This window comes from Galeopterus variegatus, unplaced genomic scaffold (genome assembly GCF_000696425.1).
Source record: "Galeopterus variegatus unplaced genomic scaffold, G_variegatus-3.0.2 Scaffold1624, whole genome shotgun sequence".
Classification (NCBI taxonomy): Eukaryota; Metazoa; Chordata; class Mammalia; order Dermoptera; family Cynocephalidae; genus Galeopterus; species Galeopterus variegatus.
The window spans coordinates 219,994-245,415 of record NW_007727735.1 but is presented as its reverse complement, the minus strand read 5'-3'; the positions used below and the strand labels follow the sequence as shown (position 1 = coordinate 245,415).

The following is a 25,422-nucleotide window of genomic DNA, read 5'->3' as shown; positions in this document are numbered from 1 at the left end:
GGGATCCGAACCCTCGGACGGGAGCGCTGCCGCGCTTCCCAAGCGGCGCACTATCCAGTGCGCCACCGGGCCGGCCCCCAAGATGCCATTTTTGAGTCTCAAGGGAATATAAAAGGAAAATTCAGATTCATTTCAATGTATTTTTTATTGAATCCAACTAACAAGGTTCTATGTTAAGCACTGGGGAATTTAAAAAACATTCCTGTCCTCAGAGAACTTCCTATCTAGTCAGAGAAGTAAATATAAATTAAGCAAAACCAGATGTACAGAAAAGTACACAAATAACTTAAAATATAAAATACAAATAAAATAAAATGTTGAAGCTGAAGTAACCGTATCAATAAGAAATGTCTTGCTCTTACTAAGCCCCCTTCCCCACCCCCAATCAATTTATGTCAACAACCATACTTCTTTTTTTCATTTTGCCAGAAAATAAAATAAATGCAATGGCATTCAAAGAGCACATCCTGATATGTTGATCCTAATATCTAATTTTTGTTTTGGTCAAGTTGTTTAAAAAACTTAATTAATTGAAGTGAGAGTTGATGATTTACATGTGTAAAAAGAAAGAGGGGACTATTGAGGTGTCTGATAAGTTGAGGTATGAATCATTTAATAAATGAAAATGTCAAAATCATACCTACTTGGAAAGGCTATGAAACATGCTAAATGAATTCACAGAAGATACTATATTGGGAAGTGTTAAGAAGAGCATTAAAAAGTAAGTAAAAGACAAGGTCAGAAAAAAATATCAGACTTCTGGAGAAATAAATTTTCTATACCTGGATTAAATGATTCAAAATGCACACTACGCAAGAGAAAAGAAAAAACTCAATAAACTATGCACAGTAAAAGAAAACCTATTCAAGATGACTACATCAAATATAATTCATACCCATGAAAAAAAAATCTCTAAAGTATACTCACAAAACTAGTCTTTTACACTGTTTCTGACAAATGTTTTAAACAGTTAGATAAACCACAAGAAATTTTTAAGAGGGGGAGGATGGTTAGAAAAACGTCCTGCTAAAATGAAAACTATATAAGACAGACTGCTTTTTCTCCCCCTCCCCATGTTATGCTTTTATAAGGTTCATTTCTTATGATCTCTACATACTTAAAAGGCCCTTTTTTTTTTTTTCCCAAAGCAGTGAGTGTAAATGTAAGGAAATCCAATCAGGCTTCCACAACCATTAAAAATAACCTGTTCATGTAGCAGACCAGTCAAATCCAATGTTTAGTAATTCAACCAACTTAGAATCCTTCATGGTAAACTATGTAGAGTTCTGAACTTCTAGACATGTTTATGGTCACCCATATGCTAGATTTATAAAGTTCACTGAAAGTTTATACTGTTAGAAGATAAATACATTTTAAAAATTTAAATTCTTTATATACATAGTCACTATCAAGTTAAAAATTTTATAAAGTTTATTATAAAACATTAAAAAAAATTCTAAAATAAAAAGGCCTTGCTGTAAGGCAAACATTGAGATTTCATACCAACAAATTATATAAAGGTAATACCCTGTTCCATGCAAGAAACCACCTGGTAGGCTAATGCACTGCCCATAAATGATACAGTAGAAGTCAGTACTCAAGTCACAATACGTGGGTATGAGCCTCCATCATATACACATAACCAGCCGTCTTCTCAGAAAAGATAAATGATGATCAGGACAAAGAAAAATCAAACAAAAAAATTGCTGGCTGGGAGTTACATACCTGCTTCGACTTTTGTCCACTGGAAAGATTCGAATAGATTTATCAAAACTAGCAGACACAAACTCTTTCCCCGTGGGAGAGTAATCCACATCAAGCACTGCAGATACATGATCCATGTGAACCATTACAGGAGTGTCCAATGCACGCATATCAAAAGTATATAAGCTGTAAAATAATTTTTAAATATTTGATATATATTTCTAGAAAGAAGCCATATGCAGTACTAAAAGACACTAGTGAAAATAAGACCCATTAGCTAAATAATGCACATCTAGATAAACACCACAATTCTGTACACAGGCAGGGAAGGGAATATGAACAGTTTCTATTATTCCTTAAGATTACAATTATACACACACACACAAAAAAATACTTTTTCTCCTTATAAATGGAAATCCCATTGTAGAAAAGTGGAAATTTCAAGAGTACAAAGAATACAAAAATTACCTTTAATTCCACCACCCAGAGAAAGTCAGTACAGTATAATTAAAAAATATTTTTTCACCATACTATTTAAATACATACTTTTAATAAAACTGAGATAATACCATATAAAACTGTATTCTGACAGCTCATGTAGCATATTATCAGCATTTATCCATATCGTTAAATAATCTTTGAAAAGATTTTAATGGCTGTATATTTAAATGTGAGTTAAAACTATGGTCACTAAAGGTGGGAAAGGAGGAAGGAGAGAGGGGTTAGCAAGAAATTGGTTAATAGACACAAGGAATGGACTATACTTGTAATGCTGAACATGCTAATTATCCTGGTTTAATCATCACGCACTGTACACAGGTATTGATGTTCAACTCTGTACCCCACAAATATGTATAATCAATTATGCTTTAATAAAAGTTAATGAGTTAAAATAATTTATTTCCCCGTTTTTTATAGTTCCCAACTTTTTATTATAAATAATGCTTAAATGAAATCTCAATATTTTAATTTTTGACATTTAATCTGTTATTGAATGGAACAGATTCAATTAAATCTGGTCAGGTTCCTACTAGTAAGATTATTAAGGCTTGATTTGAGTTGCCAAATCACTTCTAACAAAGTTGCACTAATTTACACACCTGTCTGTGATATATGTGTGAGCACAGCTTTTCAAAGGGTGTATCAAAATTAGAAAACAATACTTTATGCACAATTGGTAAAAATAATGACTTTATGAGTTTCAAGATTTAAACATTCTTAAACAAAAGCTAAAAGAATAGTGCTTCAAATGAGCCAACATGGACAACAGACAAGAGTAATACAGCATTATTGGGACCAAGATCCTAATATCAAAGTACTTCAAGATGCTAAGATTTGTGAGTTGAAGTTTGAGGAGAAAAATGGTATCTATCTAGTTTCAAAGTGTTTCCCCAAAGAGATGTAATACTTATGAAAGGGAAAAACAGTAACTCTATACTGGAGAAACCTGGCAGACACCACCTTAACCAAGTGATCACGGTTAGCATTACCAGAGTAAGAGACCATGTACCAATGTACCTCTCTCCCACCACCATGATACAGTGAGAAGGGCACATCAGTTTTGTGGTATTCTTGCCAAAAATGCATAACCTCAATCTAATAATGACAAAACATCAGCTAAACCCAAATTAAGGGAAATCTACAAAATAACTGACAAGTAAGTCCTCTTCAAAAGTACTAAGGTGTATGGACGAAATGTTTCTGTCTCCTCAGAATTCACCTGTTGAAGTCTAATCCCCAATGTGATGATATTGTGAAGTAGGGCCTTTGGTGGGTAATTAGGTCATGAGGGTGGAGCTCTAATGAATGGGAATCAGTGCCCTTATAAGAAGAGGCCAGAGAGCTAGCCAGCCCTGTGAGGACACAAGAATTTGGCTGTTTACAGCCTGGAAGAGACCCTCACCAAAACTGACCATGCTGGCACCCTTATCTTGGACTTCCAGCCTCCAGAACTGTAAGAAATAAATGTTTGTTGCTTAAGCCACCCAATCTATGGCAATTTGTCTGAACTAAGTTTAAGTTCATAAAGTTACAAAAGAGTAGAAAAACTGTGGAACAGTCACAGACTGAGCAGACTAAGGAGACATGACAATTAAATGCAACATGGGATCCTGCATTGGATCCTAGAACAGAAAAAGAATATGGTGGAAAAACTGGTATGGAATAAAATCTGTTGGTAGTTATTAGTATTGTATACCAATGTTACTTTGTTGGTTTTGTTAAATGTACTATGATTATGCAAAGACATTAATATTAGTGAAAGTTGGTGACAGGTAATATTTTTGCAACTTTTCAGTAAGCCTAAAATTACTTCAATACAAAATATTTAACAAACCTAACACTTCAAAAGGATAGGATATTTTTTTAATACCATTATCATGAAAAGTCACTGACACTAATGACAAAATCTCCCAAATATCATGCAGCTCTCATCACAACACAAATCACTGTTCTTTTTAAAATCTGCTAACATACTACAGGATTGTCAGCCAAGGTCATACTCATATTTAAGGTTAAATCTCTGAACTGACAACTGCTTTATACTCCATGCCTAGAGCAATGGTTCTCAACCAGGTTTGTTTTATTGTAGCAAGTTGTTTTTTAAGGTAAATTGTTTTATTTCTGTATCAGAAAGAGGATAAGAATTTATTCAACTTCCAAGTAAATCAATCCATTTGGATGGAAAAATGTTTAAATAAACAAAGTTCCAAGTTACAAAATTGTCTGGGAATCATCTAACCCTCTAATGGTATAGATGATGAAACTAAGACACACAGTTTAAATGACTTGCCCAACTTTCTACAGTAACTACTGGCTGGCCTGGACTTGAACTTGGGTTTCTAATTTGGAATAATTAGAATATTTAAAGAGCAATAAAAGAAAAAAAAATTTACGAATACAAAAAAGGGATTCCAAAGCAAGATCACTTTCAAATAAGAGCAAGTATGGTACTCCAACAGTCATTTCTTATAAGGGATATGCTCTTTCTTTCAGGTGCCATACATATGTAATTCTTCCCAAAGCAAGAAATGAGAAATTCCAAGGACACTCTGGAAAAAAGGTATCTTGCCAAAACAACTGATTAGAATGTACTTTAGAAACCTTAATAAGTTTGGTCACAATAATGCTGTACTACTCTTGTCTTTTATTGCTTTTAACTGGAACAATACCATTTAATTTCAAAACATCATAAAGGCAAAAAGGGCTTCAATTAATGTGTTTTGGTATTGCTAGTTAATGAGATTCCAACCGAGCTTCTTTTTAGTACAGAAAGTCATAAGAGATGCTTTTAGTTGCTACCACTAAAACATCATGTAATAAATCCTATTTAAGAGCTAACATTACTATTTATGCTTTCGGACATATATAATAGAACATAAAACTTAAAATACAGAAGATTGAACATTCAACCCACCAACGAACTTCCACGTTCTCAAAAAAACAAATATTAAGAATCTACCATATGCACAGCACCATAATAAATGTTTTGGATTAAGCCTGGTGATGACCACCAGGCTGTTGCTGGAAGTGCCCCAGGCTCCTGAGCTAGGGTGCGGGGGCCCCGAGGGCCTCCACCACTCCCCCTGACATCGCATCCAGCCCAGTGATGACCACCGAGTCACCACTGGAAGTGCCCCAGGCTCCTGAGCCAGAGTGGTAGGGGGCCGAGGGCCTCAGCCATGTACCACTCCACCCCCCAAGTCAACATCCAGCCCAGCCACGATCAAGCTGCCACCAGAAGCCCCGTGGGCTCCCCTGCCAGAATGAGGGGGGGTGCCACGGGCCTCAACCAGGCCCCTTCATTCCTCTTCCTCCCACCTTATCACCTTCCCCTTCCCCCTGCCTCCTCACTGCTCCGCAACATCTTAGAATGTAAAAAAATAATAATAAATTAAAAAAATAAAACAAATAAATGTTTTGGATTTTAAAAGATGAATAAGACACTCTTTCCTAACTGGGAGATTAATCTCCCTGCTTCAGTATCCTAAAAGGGAGATAACATACATGCCCCACCCACCTTATGAGGATACTGAAAAGATAAAATAAGAGAGCCAATGTGAAATGCTTCATCATAAAATTCCATCTAGGTCAAGAATATGGCTTACTGAGGCAACTTTATGTGGAGTCACAGAATAATATATCTGCAAATATTAGGCTAAGAATTTAAACTACAATTTTCCTTTTGTTCTGCTGAAATAATAGTGATAGCTGATAACATTACTTGAGGAGCTACAAATATTATACGCAGATATTTTCATTCCTATTAGAACATGTATGGCATATGTATATGGCCTACATCACAGATCAGCTAACTCCTTATGTAAAGGACCTGATAGTAAACATTTTCAGCCAAGTGGGCCATAAGGTCTCCGTTGCAACTATTCAACTCAGGCATTACAGCACAAAAGCAGCCATATCCAATAGTGTACATAAATAAATGGGAGTAGCCATATCCCAATAAAACTTTATAAGAATAGGCAGCAGAAAGGATTTGGCCCATAGGTTATTGTTTATTGTCCCTGGTCTACATCATTCTGCAAACTGAGACTTTAAGAAGCTCTTCTCCAATTTGGGAAACTTATTCTAATTTATATATGAAGGTATACTTACCTAGTGAAACATATTTCATTAGTAAGACTTACACAACTGAGCCATTCCTAATAGAAATAAGTTTTTAAAACAGGAAAACTTACTTGTAATCTTCATTTGCTGCAGTAATAGAAATAAGTTTTTAAAACAGGAAAACTTACTTGTAATCTTCATTTGCTGCAGTAAAAATGAACGCTTCCATAGGGTTCCAGCAGATTGTATTTGTTCTCATATCTAAGATGACCTGCAAATGGAAGAATATACTATCCATTACCATGAAATTAATTACCTCTAAAGTGGATAAATTTCCCACTTCATTTCCTTTCCTTATTTTTCATTAATTAAGCAAATATTTAGTAAGCACCTATTATGTGCATAGTACTCAACTCAGTACAATGGAAAATCAACAATAGCTGTTTCCTGAATATACAGAGTGGCAAATATGAAAAACAGAAAAATGTTTAATACCTGGTCCCTTCACCTCAATGAGACATAAGAAAAGTTAAAATACAAACAATAAAGCAATAAGTGACTAAGTATCAAATTAGGGGCAAAATTAATGGCAAGTTTAGGGTTAAATACAGAAGAAATGTTTTAAAGGACAAGCATGATTTGAACCAATCTGTGAAGGACCAATAGTTTATAATGTTGCTCAACAGGACCACTCCTGGCATTTTGGGTAGGATAATCTTTTGTTGTGTGTGACTATCCATTGTAGGATATTTAGCCTCTCTGGCACCTACCCACTAATACTCCCCTCACATTTCCACAACTACATGTGGTGGGAGAGTACAACCCCTAACTACAACATCTAGGAGAGAAAAGATAGAAGAAACATTGATAATCTAGTAGACAGAATGAAGAAAACAACAGAAAGTAGCAACATCTAATAATCCCTCCATCTATCAAAGTGACCTGCATGTGACAAACCCCAATTAAACGTTACCTTACTAATTGAAACAAATAAGTAAATGAATTGCATATTGGGACCAGAGTTTGGAGGGCCTTGAAAGGCAGGCTACAGTTTTCTTGGAAAGGGCAGAAATGACCATTTATTAAACTAGTACTTCATATCAGCATTCTGCTAAATGCTTAAAGTATCATGGTTTTATTCTTACCAATGTATTGCAAGACAGTTATTAAAAACATTTTATAGGAGAAACACAGATTAAGTTACTTGCTTAAAGTTTAATACCAAAGTTCATGCAGGATCTTCTCACTATATCACATGAATGGGTGAAATAATTAAAGTGGTACTTTGGAAAGATTATCATATTTATCGATTTCAAACTTCAATGAATGTACTCTACTAATATTTCTGAGTTTACTACACATTATAAAAATGACTTAGGAACAACAAAAGCAAGATTAAAAGCATTTCTTTTATATGTGGACTATGACAGTGGACTCGTGGCACATGACAGATGTCTCACCCTTCCTGTGCGCTCACAACTGCTATAGTCTAAAAAAAAGTTAAACTAGTACCCATCTGCATGTAACTAAACAAATAAAGCTGGTTATGTAAATGAGTTCTATAACTTTCTATAATAAAATGTGTTGTATGATACTGAGGTATTATTACTCTGTTAATACACTGTCAAGTAATGGGATACAATACCTTTAAGAACTCAAAAAAAAATTTAAGAACTTTCAATTCAGTAAGTACTAATTAGGTACCTAAAATGTACTGGCTTCGTGGAAGACACAAAAACAGCTGGGATACAATACCCAGTAGAAATTTAAGGGTCTCTAAAAAGTAATGGGCAGCTGAGAGAAAGCCATTCTCATTACTTTGGGTTCTAAGAAACGCCCTAAGAAAAAAAAATCTAATATGGGAAAAACATTTGTTCCATGTCTTCAGTCACTTAATTTGCAGAGGAATGCATTACTACTGTATAAAGCAAAAGACAAAATTGAAACTCACCTTTTTCAGAGGAGTAGCTTGCCTCATATCATATAGTACTATATTCCTATCAGAAGCACAACTTCCCAAGAGAAATGTCTAAAAATAAGCGTTAACAAGCACCAGTTAAAAGCCAGGCTTGGCAGCAAACCATGCCCATTCAGTGAACAGATAGATGATTGAATTACTCTTAATATTTATATTAAAACACAAAGTTTTAAGAGAGTACAATAAATCATCCATAATCTCAGTAACCTAAGTGAAGTATTTTCATTGTTAAATAGCCATGATATATTTTAGATGCCAGTGATGATAGAGTGCAGATAATACCGTATTCTAATTTATAACACAAACTATTTTATTTACCCATTCTTCAACTTAGACTTGTTTCCTGTTTTTCACTATTATAAATAACACTTCAATAAACATTTTCACGCATTTAGCTCTTCTTTTAAGTTATTTCCTTAGGATAAAATTTCAGGAGTGTGCTGAGTGAAAAGTAAAAAAAGGGTAAAAGTGTACTGAATCAAAAGCGACTTTATGGCTTCTTATACTTAGGGCTAATAATTTTCCAAAGTGTTGCACCAAAATACACTGCAATGTGGAATATGCCAATTTTACTGCAAATGGGCAGCATTAGATAGTGTTATTTAAAAGTTAATATTTGTATGACAATATTTCCTAATTACATAAATTTATTGCTTTATTAGTAGTTAAACATTTCCTTAGGTTTGTTAACTCTCTGTATAAATCAGTCCTGTCCTATGTCCAACTGTTTTAAGATGTTTCAAATATTTAATTTATTTGTAAATCAGTTATAAACATGCAAGGGATTTAAATAACCCTTGGAATTAAGTGAAAATAAGTCCTCTACCATCCAGTGGGGCCCTGAATCCCACCAGCTGCAGCAGTATCATTCCTCCTCACTCATGGTTCCTGATACTCACAACTCTTGGCTTCTGCCTACCATTATTTCCTATTGCGAGTACAGGAGGGACAAGAAGAATTATTTACTAAATCGCTGCGTGGCCAGCTAACTGCTACTACTGTGTGTACATAGTTCAAATAAAACATCATAAAGCTATGGTTACAATCACGATCTCTTCTCAATCCCTTCTGAAAGTCTCTTGTCTTAATCGCTCCCTCTTTGAGACTTCCTCTAGTGATGCCTCTCAACCCGTCTTGGCTTCTCATTATGTTACCTCAAGGTCTGACCAGGTTCCATATTTAAAAACAAAGATTTTGATCTCAGCAAGCAGAGTAAAAATTCAACCTAAACCAAAAGCCAACTTTCATACTGTAAAATGTGATAATGCTCAGCATAAACTTTTGGCTCTACCAGAATTCTAGGCTTCAACATTTTAAAAGAAAATTAATTATTAATGATTAGAGGAGATAAATTCTGTACACTCCATTTGTTCACAGCAACATGCCCTTTCCATTAAGTTCAATACAGGACAAAAGACATGCATACCATTTGCTTTTACCACTAAGTCAGTTCATAGTATTAATCTGCATGTAACTAAACAAATAAAGCTGGTTATGTAAATGAGTTCTATAACTAAAAAAAAACCAAAAAAAAAAAAAAAAAAAAAACAAACACTACAGCTGAACAAACAGAGCTGCTATACAGGCAAGCTGGAAAAACATGGTCACTGGGTCATCACTAATAATTATGATTTTAGAACTGACAATTACCTCTTCTCACACAGGTGTTCATCAAAATACAGAAGAAAAGATTTTGTTTGCTCCTTAAAAAAAAAGTAGGAATCAATATCTCACTGGGTTTTTTTTTGGGGGGGGGTTGGTTTTTTTTTTTAATATTAATAACCATCATCATCTTGAATTTGGGAAGCACTTTTAAAAAATGTTCACATATATTATCACATTTACACTCACAACAAAAATATGAAATACACTGGGAGATATATTTAATCTCATTTTTAAAATGAAGAAACATATATGGAGAAGAATTTTCACTTGTATACGGTCAATGCAAAGACAAGTTGGCAGGAAACACAGTTCCAGCTTAGCTCCACACTAAGTAGGACATAAAATGTTCTGAAGGTTGTGTTTACAGACTGCTTCTGTTTGCTTTTGTTTGTAGTTTGTGCTTCTGCTCAGTGTCACCCAGGCCTTGGCTTTGCAAAGCTCGCTGGCCCCTCCCTGCCATACCTCACTTCTACAACCAAGAGGAACGCAGGGAAGTAAGATGGAGGATGGAGTGAGGTAGATACAGTAAAAATAGATACTCTAAGACCAGAGATCAGCAAACTTCTTCTGTAATGCTCCAGAGAGTAAGTATTCTAGGCTTTGTGGGCCATATGGTCTCCATGGTGATTACTCAACCCTGCCATTATAGCACAAAACAGCTACAGACAATATGGAAGCAAGACAGCAAGGCTGTGTTCTAGCAAAACTTTATTTATAAAAAACAGGCAGTGGGCTACATTTAACTCACAGACTGTACTTTGCCAACCCGTTCTAGACCTGTAGCCTCTCCCAGAAGTGTGTATGTAGGCATGTATTGAAGGCAAGAAGGGTGTCCTCCGACTGACTGACTTCTCAGCATTATCTGAAGGCTAAACTCACATTGCACTGAAGCATCTCATGTTCCAAAACATTGTAAAACAATTTTTATACCCTGCTACTTTGACTCAACCTTTCCTTACCAGCTTAGGTTTCTGAGAGTATAAAGCTCAGGTTTCTGAGAGTATAAAGCTCACATATCAGGATTTTCTCTTACACCACCTCACATGGTAGCCTCCTGATAACTTTTAAAGTCAGCTTATACATGCAGTGATTTCCTCTTTGCATCTCTACTGAGTCTTCTAGACAATGAATTCACATACTGTTAAGTATTCAAAAAAAGTTCAGGGAAAGGTGTGGAGTCCAAGGGCTAGCTCAGCCTTCAGGGCAGCCTCCACTGCTAAATTCAGACCTAAAAAGACAATATGTAGAGACTAATCTCCAACTCTTACCTTAAATCTGGAAGGAACTAGGAATCACAATTCAGACTATGATCAAAGAAAAATATAATTGCAACTATTTACCATGCAGTACAATAATAATCATGCACGTTATTACAAAGCATTGGTAACCTCATCATTTACAAATAGAGAAAACAATGCTCAGTGCTACTTCTTCTGACCTCCAACAGGGTAGAGTTAAGAAAAATTAACATTCTCTTAAAGGTATAAAGATATAATCTGTGGAACATGAGTGTTAAAGGCAAGAGTAAAACTAAAGTTAAGCAATACAGTATTCTGCTTGGATTTCACCCCCATGAGCACATGCATGCACCCCTCCTCTAATGATGTTTACCACTAGTATCTGGGACTAAACTGCAAGAACACATGTTGAGATTTGACCACAGGGATCAGAACTCAGATATAATCTGGAAAATTGACCAAATGACAGAATACTATTAAAATTCAGAAAATTCTTATACACACATTCAAAAGTTTCCTAAACAGAGTTGAAATTATTAAAAAAAAATAATAAAGAAACAATAAGTGAACATATTTTAAAAAGAAACATTACCTCAATTGGGTTAAATTTAACACTACTTATACTGTCAAATCCCCAGGTCATTGAACATATAGGATTAGTTCTTTGTTCATCCCAAATGTCAACTTGCTGTCCACATGTGGCAAAAATAGCTTCTTTCCAGTGATGATCAATTCCGGTATATACTGTCTTAAAAAGCAAAGAGGTTGTTACAGATACATTTTTTTTCCATTACTATTGAACATTTCCAGAATATTTTAAACATATTTATCCACACTCTCATTTTTTGGAGAAAATGTCTGTTCACAAATAAACTTCTTTTAAGCCCTTAAAGGGGAAAATTATACCATAGACAAGAGAATTTACAAGAATTTTGTTTTAAGAATTACTAACTTGTTACCAACTATGAATTATCCCCATCTCAAATTCACACCCCAACCCCATGTCCCTTTAAGAACATTTAAAACTTCTTGAAACTTGAAGCAGAACCTAAATATATACTAACCATAATACTAAAATGATGTGATTTTTAAAATGTGTATGTTTAGTTTAAAGATTAAATCTAATTTCAGAATTTTGTCTGTGCAATATAAAAATACCAATACTATAAAACATTCGTAGGCCAAATGTTTTCTGAAATGTTTTTAAAAATGTTCTTAAGTTATAACAAAATTACAGAATAATTTGTAAGAAATGTAAATAAGATTTATATAAGCATCATATTACTACTTTTCTCCATTTCCTAATGAATTTCCAATGGATTCTTTCAAGTAAGAAATTCTGAGTTTTGTGTAAAATCCGTGATAATATAAACTATAAAGAAGCTGAAGAATTATTTTTCCTGACCTTCTACCTCACAGATTTTCCTCCATGGCCTTGCTATAGGAAATGTTTCACTGCATCCTCTAGCTAAAAAACAGAAATCAAACCCTACCACGATGAACACCAAAAAACTGTTCAAATGCTTAAAATAGGTCAATTATCTTAGCCTAAAGTCTCTCATTTCTTATTTACATCTTTTTTTTTCTTTTTGAAATTATAACTATGAAATAATTTTAAGTAAAAGAAAAGAATTTTAATAGACAAAGTATGAGTCAATTTATTTTTGTACCTTTCCTAATATTGTATGCAATGGCTCTTCCTCTTCTCCATAGCCTGGTCCATCCATTTTCCACTGCTTCACAGTTTTGTCATCACCAACCTAGAAATATTTGTTTGTTAGTATGATGATAATGAACAACAGTTATAAATTAAAACTTACCAACACATATCATACTATAAGCAGCTCATTTAAAAAAAATACTATATTCTTCCAATATCATATTTATTGATGTATTTAATATCCCACCTTGTTATAGTAGATTTGTGACAAATACATAAAGTACACAAATTAAAAATAAAATCATATGAGTGGAACAAAAGAAGAACAAGAACAGAAGAAAGGCAGGTCATAAATATGACAGAGGACCCTGAGAACTTTTCAGGGTCTACAAAGTCAAAACTATTTTCATAGTTAGTAGTAAAGATATAGTTTTTCTTTTCACTGTGCTAACAGTTGCATGGATAGTGAAAAACCAATGGTGAGTAGAACTGTGGGTACACTAGCCCAAATCAAGGTGAAGCAACATACATGGTAATTTAGACTTCGGTATGTGGCAGGTATGTTCAAGATACTAGGTAAAATAAGCTGCTAAACAGAATGTATAATGTGTTTGGGGGTTGAAAACATGAAATAATTATGAGAGTACTTTAAAAAGAATGGAAAGATTCATATGATCTTTTAATTCTACTTTTCTATGAACGTTCTGAAGTACCATCATATATGTGATACTGCACAACTGTAAATATACTAAACTGCTAGTTTTTAATTAAAGTTTACATTTCTATATTATATACAATCTATATCGACTTTTTAATAAAAATGTTAACAAAGTTATGTATTTATCTATGAGAAGAGTATGAATTTAGCTCTTTTCTTATAGCAAATTCAAAAAAGGAAACATTTCCTGCAGAACATTTCACAGTGCATATGTGATCAGGACAGTAAGTGATTAGGAGAGAGTTTTGGTGGTAAGATCAGACAGGAACTTTTTTTGTTAAGGATGCTAAGGAACAGAATCCTAGCAACATTCTTATAATAGACAAAAAGTATTAATAGGGCTATATCTTATTAACAACTCTGAATCTGAGCTCTTGGCCCCCATACCAAACTCAGCTCTCGAAACCTAATTCTACAGGGAGCCAGTAAGATGTCACCTGGGAACCTAGGTCTTGGCTGATCTAGCTTGACCCAATGGAATATTTTAGCATTCACAGAAAACATAATAAACTGTGTCCTTGAACACATCCTTTCTGAAGACAGTTTCTTTTCAACCAAGCTTATGATAAATAGTGTTTGCAAGCTCAATACTGAACTTCCTCGCAAATGACTGAGCTGCTCTACACAGTCTATTGAGTACAAGCTCAGCAGACCATCAATACTGAGAAAAGTTTAATAACATTTTATAGAAATGAGTAGTCAAACAAGAATATGTATGTGTCTGACTAGAACAATATCTCATTTCCAGGCTGGGTAAGCTGAAGAAACTCTTGTTGGTATTACAAATTGGGATGTCTTGGATACTATAAAACTTAGGAAATAAAGGTTTATCTTTTGCAATATTGTGTACTAAATTTTTTTTAAACATTAAGTGCTAAAATTATGCCAGCATGTGGTTTTCACATGTTTCTTGTTGCAGACAAAACAAACATTACTTAAAAATATCTGAAAATGGTGAGAATGTGGAAAAAAGGGAACTCTTATACACTGTTGGTGGGAATGTAAATTAGTAAAGCCATTATGGAACACAGTATGGAAGCTACTCAAAAATCTAAAACAGAACTACCATGTGATCCAGCAATCCCACTACTGGGTATTAATCCAAAGAAAAGGAAATCACTATACCAAAGTGATACCTACACCCCCCTGTCTATTACAGCATTATTTACAAAGCCAAGATATGTAATCAACCTAAGTGTCCACTGACAGATGAACTGATAAAGAAAATGTGGTGTATACATAATGGAATACTACTCAGCCATAAAAAAAATAAATAAAATCATGTCATTTGCAACAACATGGATGAGCTAGGAAGACATATTAAGTGAGATAAGTCAAGCACAGAAAGATAAAATACTGCATGTTCTCACTCATGTGGGAGCTAAAAAAACTGAGCTCATAGAAGTAGAGTGTGAAAAAAAAAAAAAAAAAAAAAAAAAAAAAAAAAAAAAAAGAAGTAGAGTGTAGAACTGCAGTTACTAGAGTCTGGGAAGGAGGGGGTAGGGGAGAAAGGGAGAGAGGTTAGATAGCGGATACAGAATTACAGCTAGATAGGAAGAATAAGTTCTATATTTGATAGTAGTGCTATGTGTCTGTAATTAACAATAATTTACTGTATATTTTCAAATGGCTAGAAGAGAGAACTTCAAATGTTCTCATCACAAAGAAATGACAAGCGTTAGTGGTGGTGGATATGCTAATTAGCATGATTTGATCACTACATAGTGTATACATGTATGGAGATATTATTCTGTACTCCATACATTTATACAATTTTTTTTTTTTTTTGGTGGCTGGCTGGTATGGGGATCCGAGCCCTTGACCTTGGTGTTACAAAAATGTGTACAATTATTACATGTCAATTAAAAAAAAATTTTTTTTAATCTGAAAAAAGGGGAGAAATAAGTGGTGAATAAGAAACATTTTCAGCCTTTATTCATTTTTTAAAATTTCAATTATTTTTTAAAATCAACAAACATAAATTGTATATATTTATAGTGCATAATACATTATAATATATATATATATATATATATATACATTGTGGAATGAATAAATCTAGTTAATTAACACAGCCATTACCTCAAATACCTATTTTTTTTTGTGTGGCGAGAACATTTAAAATCTACTCTTAGCAATTTTCAAGAATGTAGTATATTACTGTTAACTATAACAACCAAGTTGTACAATAGATTTTTTGACCTTATTCCTCTTATCTAACTGAAATTTTGTATCCTTTGATGACCATCTCCCTCATCACTCTCCCCCAAAGTCCCTGGTAACCACCATTCTACTCTCTGTTTCTATGAGTTCAACTTTTTTTATATTCCATATGTAAGTCAGATCATGAGGTATTTGTCTTCCTGTGCCTGGCTTATTTTACTTAGCATAATGTCCTCTAGCTCCATCCGTGTTGCTGCAAATGACAGGATTCCCTTCTTTTTGAGGGCTGAATAATATTCCATCATGTCCTACAGACCACATTTTCTTTATCCATTCATCTACTGATGGATACGTAGGTTGATTCTGTATCTCAGCTATTCTGAATAATGCTGCAAATCAGCCTTTACTCATTTTAAGCATTAAAAAACATACAGTAAATCCTCTGCCTGGAATATTAATCAAACATTCAGAAAAACAGTCAAATGGAAGAAGTCTTAGTTGCCATCTGTTCCAACTTCCCACCTAATTCCTTCTACAACATATAGTATACAGGGTCATGCAGCTTGTCCACACCCTTCTTGTGAAAAGCTGAATACTTTGCAAGGTAGTCTATTCTGGCTTTTGACAGCAAATAACTTTTTTCTTACACCAAAAACAAATCTTCTAACAATAACACCCATTCCTAATGCTCCTCTATGGAGCAACAAATAAGTCTACTTCCTCTTTCACATGACACTCTTTCAAATATTTAAAGGTAGCTATCACGTTTCCCAGAAGTCATCTTTTCCTTTTATTATTCCCTTGCAATCTGGCTTTTGCACCCCGCAACCTAGGCTGCAACATGGGTTTTATATCCAATTCAACTTGCTTTTTGTTTGTTTGTTTTAAAAGATGACCAGTAAGGGGATCTTAACCCTTGACTTGGTGTTGTCAGCACCACGCTCTCCCAAGTGAGCTAACCAGCCATCCCTATACAGGGATCTGAACCCGTGGCCTTGGTATTATCAGCACCACACTCTCCCAAGTGAGCCATGGGCTGGCCCTTCAACCTGTTTTTATTTTATTTTTTTTCCTTTTCTGTCTTTTTTCGTGTCCGGCAACGGATCGCAACCCTCAGTGTCGCGCCCGTACCGGACCGGGACCGGCAATGGGATCACAACCCTCAGTGTTGCTCCCACACCTCGCTCAGCCAGTGAGCAGGAACCGGTCTGTATGTGGGATCCGAACCCTCGGCGGGAGTGCCACCGCGCTCCCAAGCAGCGCACTATATATAGCAGTATGCCACCGGGCCGGCCCTCAACCTGTTTTTTAAAAAGTCACCAGTTAATAAAGAATAAAGAAGATCTACCTGGTTGAGTAGTATGTATAAATATACAAACTTATACATATAGGTCAGATGTGAAAAGATATACAACAAACTAACAGTGTTAGAAGTGGAAGAGACACTGATACTCATTCATAGGCTCTTCAAGCTCTCTGGCTATGCCTGGATTTTCCCACTTTCTAGAGGTGGGTACTCTGCAAGGCTACTCCCCTGACATCTTTGTATTTCTATATTTCACCCTTTACTTCCTCCCAATGATGCAATACTGTTATGGCTTCAAGCATTAATTCTGTACTGATCATGGCCAGTTTAGCTTAGACTTGCCTACTGAGCTCCAGACCTGCATCGGTAAAGGTCTAATAGAAATCTTCACTCAAATAGCCATTGGCAGTCCATCTCACCACACCCTACCCTTCCCATTCCCACCCTCCTCTAAACTTGCTGGTACTCCTGACTTCCCCATTTCTGTAACAGAAACCACAATCTTCTTAAGGCACCTCTTGTTTGTCAAGTCTGTCAAGCCTCCAATATGTTTCTAAATCCAACCACTACTTTCTACCATTTTCACTCCTCACTGGAGGCCCATTATTGCCTACTCAGACTATTAAAACAGCCTTCAAACTGATCACTCTCTGCTGTCAAATTAATCATCTCAAAGCACAGCTCAGATTCTATGGTTCCCCTGTTAAAAAACCTTTAATGATAAGATAAAAAAGCCAAAAAAAAAAAAACCCCAAAAATCCTTCAACAAACTCAAAGTGGTATTTGTACATCAATGTTCACAGCAGCCTTATTCACAATAGCCAAAAGACAGAAACAAAACAAGTGTCCATCAATGAGTGAATGGATAAACAAAATGTAATATATACATACAATGGAATGTTACTCAGCCTTAAAAAGGAAGGAAATCCTGACACATACAACATGGATAAACCTTGAACTCATATGCTAAGTGACATAACCCAGACATAAAGGGCTTATTTCACACACAAAAATATTATGTGATTCCATTTCATAGTCAAATTCACAGAGACAGAAAGTAGAACAGTAGTTACCAGGGGCTGGGGACAGGGGGAAATGGGGAGTTAGTGTTCAATGGGTACAGAGTTTCAGTTTGGGAGATGAAAAAGTTCTGGAGATGGATGGTGGTGATGGTTGCACAACATGAATGTACTTAATGCCACCAAACTGTACAGTTAAAAAATAGTTAAAATGGTAAATTTTATGTTATGTATATTTTACCACACATACACACAAAACTTCAATCATTCCCTACTATCTAACAAACGAAGTACAAATTACTCATCTTAGCACTGAAAATCCTCCACAGTAAGCCAAACTACCTTCCTAGTGTCATTTGCTATTAATCTAATTTTTCAGCGTTCAACAGATTAAGTCAATAAAGTTAACCATTTATTTATAAAAAGTTAAAAAGTGCAGGGAAGGCTGGGTTACATAAAGAAAGCTAGGACTTTTCAAGGTTTAATAAGCTAGTTTACATTGTGAAACTCCAAAAGGGCCCTGGAACAAATAAATGAACTCGAAAACAATTTATTCAATTAGATCATTCTTACACATGTTGAAAAGTTTTAACGACTTAATGGCATTATACTTACAGTAAAAAAAGAAATCCCACAAAAGCGAGTACATATTCCTCGTACAAAACCTTCATGTGCTTGTATCGTACGGATACATTTTCGCTTAGTCAGGTTCCAAATTCTAACCTGTGATAAAGCATACTAAGAAATTTCAGTGAACTATAAATGTAAAATGTTAAGGCACAGGAGTTCTAAGTACTACATTTGAAGAAAAATAAACCCAACACTGAAAAGGCTATGAATCACTCTACCAGATGTCTAAAAACAAAATCCTTTGAGTTAAAATAATGCAATGTATATGGATAAGTATATCAACAAGCAGAAAAATCAATCTGTCATATACTGTTGATTACAGTTTAAAGTGATTCAAAACTTTTTTCCTTGCCAGAGTGGGAAAGTAAGTGTTGAACTGTTACTAACAGCCTTTGTGAAAAAACTCACATTTAAATACCTTTATTATAAACTTGATTTATTATTTATTTACTGTCAAATTGATCCTTAAGTTAATGCTTTATAATTTCTTAGATTTAGATAAGAAACTCTTGAACTTACTAGTTCAAACAGGATTTAGTCTTGAGAATTAAACTAAAATTAAACAAAGTAAAACCTATAGTAACTAAAAACCAAAGAAAAACATTTGTAATATAATTATTTTCAGTTTAAAATATCAATGTTTAGAGTGTCACTTGCCTCTCCATCACATGCCCCAGAAAGGACAGTAGCCAGGCTCTTTGGATGTTTTGCCAAGCAACTGACTCCATCTCGGTGACCATCCAGAGAAGCAAGGAATGGTTTTGCAAATACTCGTTCCAGTTTGGTAGCATTTAAAGCTCTTATGTATTCTCGTGGGACCTCAAAAGGATGTAAGGTAGGATCATAGTTTCTTGGAACTGAAATAAGAATGATTCCTCTTAATAAAGTAATTCACATTTAGTATTTCCTGTGGTCTTCCTCAGCTAATCACTCAATTTGTTATTCAATAAGCCTTTAGAACAAGGACACTGTTCTATGCCTAGCACTATGAAGAACACAAAAGTAGAAGACCTATCATCCAGAAACCTTTCCAAAATTACCCAAAAATCATGGAATGCATATATCTTGCAAAATAATTAGACTACACACATACAGCTTTTTCTTTTTTATGTCCTACTACACTCTTCAACTAGATTGTAAGCTCTCTTGGGCAGGGCTTCCAATACACTCTTCATTTGTACCCCTTATGCCTAGCACAGTGCCTGGCACAAAACAAGTGTGTGATAAATGTTTGCTCAACTGAATTCTAAGCTCCTTGTGGAGCAGGGAACACCTTTAATCTATGGTGCTAAACACTGTACTGACTGGTACACAACGTTGTGCTTATGATTATATTATACAGCTACTATTTATTGAGCACTATCCATGTTTGTTTACTTACTTAAAAACCACTTACATAGATACTGGCCAGCTGCCAGATGGGGGGAAAAAAAAACTTACATAGAGTTCACCAGGTGCCAGGCACTGTTCTGAAAATCTTCTCTAACAGTTAATCTCTAACAGTTAAGTTCTGTTTCTATCTCCTACTTTATAAATGGGGAAACTGGGACACAGTGAGGTTAAATAACTAGCCTATGCAGTAATAGAGTCAGGATTCAAACTAAAGCAGTCTGGCTCCTGAATATATGCTCTTCACTATTTCTAATACGCTGCCAAACATGCTGTCTCAGTTAATAATTATGCTTAGGAAATAATTCTAAGCTCACATGTCTAACAAAACCTCAATATGTAAAAGTTAATGCATCTTCCTACCCCACAACTTCACCCTGCTGTCACTTCTTTCTGACTCCCTCTTAATGGTATTAAATCCAACGTTCAAAAAAGCTCAATCTTTGGTCATTCTTATGTATTCCATCTTCCACATTCCCCAACACCAAAACTCAAAGTCCTACTCTTATCTTCTCTTTGAAATACTTATTCATTCTTCCATTTTCTCCCTCCTATATATAGTTGACATGGTTTTGGCCTTTATTATCTTATAGTTAGACTACTGAAATACTTTCCCTACTAGATTTTGTGGCAGTTTATACTTTCATCAGATTAATCATCCTAAAACACATCTTCTTACATCTCTCCCATGTTCAAAAACTTCGAAAGGCACCATATCATAGTAGTCTTCAACTCTCTTGATTGTGTGCCCCATCAATTAGTCACAGAGTTTTTAAGCAGGTCCCTCCCCCTCAACATATACATATTTATTTAGTGAGAGTATGTACTCAAAGATGCTTGTTTTTTAAAAAAATCTTGATTTAAAACTGTGATAGACTCAAAGGTTCTAATTTCAGTTTATTTCAGCGTTTGATTTTAATGGCTACCACAGCTGAAAAAGATTCAGGCAGCTTGCTTTTGCACTGATCACAAGAAGAGTGGAACCAATTCCTTGTTTTTTTTTTCCCTTTTTTGTGACCGGTAAGGGGATCACAACCCTTGGCTTGGTTTCACCCGCACCGCGCTCAGCCAGCGAGCGCACCAGCCATCCCTATACAGGATCCGAACCCGCGGCGGGAGCACTACTGTACTCCCAGCGCCGCACTCTCCTGAGTGAGCCACGGGGCCGGCCCCTAATTCCTTGTTTTGTACAGGTCTGTGGTAATAGATGTGACTTCAGTCACTGTGAACCTCTCAAAGAGTGGGATTGGTTCAGTTAATGTGGCACTGCACAAAATGAGGACTGTCAATACTTCACAAAGATGAACAGATCCAAAGAAGATGTCCATAGCTGGCTACCTTTATTTAGTATATTTTTCAGCCTCACTGTGGAGTTTGGATGTGTTGTCCCCTCAAAAACTCATGTGGAAATTTGATTCCAATGTGGCAGTGTTGGAAAATGACTGAGTCATGGGGGCGGATACCTTATGAATGGATTAATGCTCTCCCTGGGGAAGGGGGGATTAATGAGTGAGTTCTCGTTCTTTTTTTTTTTTTTTTTCCTTTTTGTCTTTTTTCGTGACAGGCAACGGATCGCAACCCTCAGTGTTGCGCCCGTACCAGACCGGGACCGGCAACAGGATCGCAACCCTCGGTGTTGCGTCCGCACCTTGCTCAGCCAGTGAGCCGCCGGTCTGTATGTGGGATCTGAACCCTCGGCGGGAGCGCCACTGCGCTCCCAAGTAGCGCACTGTAGCAGTGCGCCACCGGGCCGGCCCAGGTTCTCGTTCTATTAGTTCCCACAAGAGCTGGTTGTTTATACGACCCTGGCACCTCCCCTCTCTCTCTCTTGCTTCCTCTCACCATGTGATCTGCTTGTACCTGCCAGCTGCCTGCCACTTTCTGCCATGAGTAGAAGCAGTCTGAGGCCCATGCCAGATGCAGCTGTCCCAGAATCATAAGACAAATAAACCTCTGTTCTTTATAAATTATCCAGTCTCAGGTATTTCTGTTATAGCAACATAAACGGACTAATACACTCACCCATCTGTTTTCCAGCTGAAGTACATCTAGAAAATTTCCATCTACTCCAATGTCAACAGCTGTTCCTACAACTACCTGGCATTTTAATAATTTTAAGTTTTTAGGCTTTTTTCTGGCAGCTGGCCAGTATGGGGATCCAATCCCTTAACCTTGGTGTTAGCAACACACTCTAACCAAGTAAGCTAACTAGCCAGACTTTAACACTTTTTAAAAACCCAACAAGGTAGACCATTCTGTTAAATATTTTTATGCAGGCAAAAATGAGTTTATGCAGATGAAAAACACTTTCATCATTTTCAGTACAAATATTTTTAAATGATGGAAACATTTCCATGCATACATTTTCAAAATAACCTGAGTGAGGAAGTGATTTTTGGAACAATCACTTCCTCACTCATCATTAAAATAGACTTTGAAGGAGGAGGTTATGTGTTTTATTTTTTAAAAAAAGAAAAGAAAAAAATTAAAAACAGAAACTCTTAGTTAGAATTCAATAGCCACAGAAATGTTTGGCAAATTTAAAAAATGCTTAATTTGTTATGTTCCATAATTCTTTCAAGAACTTTGTCATGATGTAACCAAGAAATTTTGGCATGAAAAAAAGACTTCCATGGTCCTCTCCATCACTTCACAAATTATTATAAAGATTCTATTATTTAAGATAATCCCCCAATTAATGTAAACTGTAATGTGCTGCAATATTCTGAAGGTGGAAGCAATTACTCCTTTGTTAACCCTTCACTCTTTTCTTGGGATACTTGAATTACCATACATAGCACATGACTATTCAATATATGGCTAACAAGAGTATATCAGTGTCAATCCAAGTATTATATAAATAAAAATTAATTTGTTTTTTAAGACAAGACATATAAATTAAAGTTCTAATTGTTTTTTCCATGCTGCAATCGACAGCCTAGCCCAGCACACCCATTTTAGAGACCTCTGACCTATGGAAAGAAGTTCAAGATCCTTTCTGGTATTCCACAACATGGTCCCAATCTCCCTCTTCAGCTTCGAGTCCTTTCTGAAACTCAGCTCCGGCCAAACTGGTTTATTCACTGTCATCTACAACTGCCTTGCCCTTTTCCATTCTTGAGTCCCTGTACATGACATTTCTTCCAGCAATAATGTACTACAACTTTTATCCTAACCTATCCAAACCCTAAGCATCCCTTAAAAATGAGTTTAAATCTTATGTCTTCTACAGTTTTTCAAATCATCACCATCATGCCCACTTCTAAATTCACACATCCAGTCAACAATAAACATTTAACAAATATTGATGGAGCACCATATGCCACAAGGACTAAGGATATCATAATTAATAAATTCATGGAATATATTTATGTAAGGTACTCTCATACATCTGTATGCTAACCAGCTGTATTAGAATTACCAACGGAGTTTTAAGAACACAGATTTCCTGGTGCCCACTCCAGTATTTGAATATAGCACAAAATTTACACGTAAACAAGAATGAAAAAATAAAGGAAGATAACAAATGTCTTCCTTATTTTATGTTTTACAGGGCTCCAAAATTTCTGTTTTTCCATTTTTCTGTCTATTAATGCTTACATTGGAAAGTGCAAATTAATAGGAAGATGGTGTAGGAAAAAAACAGACCTTAATAACAAAATCAGATGACTAATAACCTTCTAACATTGAGATTCTATGACCAGCGAGTCACCCACTCATTCCTTCATTCAGACATTTATAAAGCAACTACTATGTGCCAGGTACTGTCTAAACACAGTGCATCCACAGACATGATTCTTCCCCTCTGCAAGCTCAGTCTCATGGGAAAGACTCTTAATCAAAACAATAATCACGAGATAATGTGAAAAACACTCTGATAGAAGTATAAAAAGAGGTGATGGAAGCATATAAGAAAGGTGCTGAAATGGGGGGAATGCAGGGCATAAGTATGGAAAGACTACTGTTCAGAGAAAGCTTTCCAGAGGAATCAGCCAAACTGGGTAAAAGTGTGTGCCACAGGAAGCCTGAAAGATGACGCTTAAAATGCACTCAGATTGGCAAGGGTGAACGTAAGCTACTTGTAGGAAAAGTACTGACTGCTGAAATTGGGCAGCAGGATGGACCAGAGGTTCAAGGATTAGAGATGATGTCAAGTCCAAGTGACAAATCTCATTTGCATTTTAGAAACATTACTGCCCTGTTACCTAACCTGTAAACATCTTGTGAGCAGAGACCATACATTTACCTCTTGGCAATGCCTATATATATGTTGATAATCCCTACTACTCAACCAAAATACTCGTAGTGAAGTACTGTTCCAGGATTATCTCCCATCGCTTACCCCCTCACTCAGTATCCGATGACACGGCCCTTCTTTCTATGCCTTAGGTTCATTTCTGCCTTAAGGCTTTTGCAGCTGTTATTCTCTTCACTTAGAATAGTCTCTTCACACATGATTGGTCCCCTGTCATTTAGGTATCATGAAATATAATTCATAAGCAGTCAGTATGTCAATAGGTGAACAGACCAGTAAGCATAAATAAAACCCATTAATTTCACTCTAAGCATTCTCCCATCAAGCTTCTCCAGCAAGAGTAGATATTTCACCTTTGTCTCTTCCCACATCCAGAAATATGTACTTTGAAGTAGCAAAGCGACCAGCAGGAAAGTTTAGAGAAACCCGCTTAACTCTTAAACCCATCAACCTACGAGTTTGGCTCATTCAAGTTCCACTTTTCTACAATAGCAACCTGAGGACAATCAGAGAAGCACCTGGAAGGGGAAAGACTTAAGCACTCCCTACAGAGACAACTATTTTCCACTTACCACTACAGGAAATTCTTAGAAAAAGGACACCAAGGGACATTACTTGATACCCAGACCTATCTGTACAAAGTCTGCCTTGGAAAAAGGGACCTGGGAAAGAACGAGACTGGAGCGCTAGCCTCCCCCCAGCTTTACTTCTTGGAAGCCGAGTCCAGACCCAAGGACTCGCGGAAGTTCCCTTTCTCCGTATCAACTTGTCTCACCTCTCTGTAAGTCTAACTTGGTCTCACGGACATAGTTGTCCGGGTTCCGGCTCAACATCTTCACCTTCATTTTGGCTGCTCTTGGCTGCTCTTCCTCCCGATCCCACGAGATTTCCACTCTGGGTTCCCTCACTCCCGTCTCCTCCGACACATGCCGCTTCCGCCTTTGACTACTTCCTGTCACCTGACTTCACGGAGTGGGCGACGCCTGTTCAGCTGCACCCTGCGGCGCTCCGTAGTTTTGCCGGCAAAAGGCTGGCAGGGGGCGGTTCTTCAGCGGTGAGCTCTCAACCACGTCCTCTACCCGGAGCTGGCGGCAGCTGTGGGTGAGGCGGGGCGGGGCGGGGACTCGGTTGGGG

At 36.2% G+C, this 25,422-nt stretch overlaps 1 protein-coding gene across 1 annotated transcript in view; it reads right to left on the bottom strand.

The window, feature by feature from the left end:
- Positions 1–25,222, bottom strand: part of DCAF13 (DDB1 and CUL4 associated factor 13) — a 28,583-nt gene extending 3,361 nt beyond the window's left edge. The window contains exons 1-8 of the mRNA XM_008578050.1: positions 25,064–25,222; positions 19,302–19,501; positions 18,630–18,737; positions 12,819–12,908; positions 11,741–11,896; positions 8,219–8,296; positions 6,456–6,538; positions 1,726–1,890 (exon numbers count right to left, since the gene is read on the bottom strand). Coding sequence (XP_008576272.1) covers positions 1,726–1,890; positions 6,456–6,538; positions 8,219–8,296; positions 11,741–11,896; positions 12,819–12,908; positions 18,630–18,737; positions 19,302–19,501; positions 25,064–25,133 — 950 coding nt within the window. The 5' untranslated portion in view covers positions 25,134–25,222. The remainder of the gene's footprint in view (positions 1–1,725; positions 1,891–6,455; positions 6,539–8,218; positions 8,297–11,740; positions 11,897–12,818; positions 12,909–18,629; positions 18,738–19,301; positions 19,502–25,063) is intronic.
- Between the last annotated feature and the right edge of the window lie 200 nt (positions 25,223–25,422).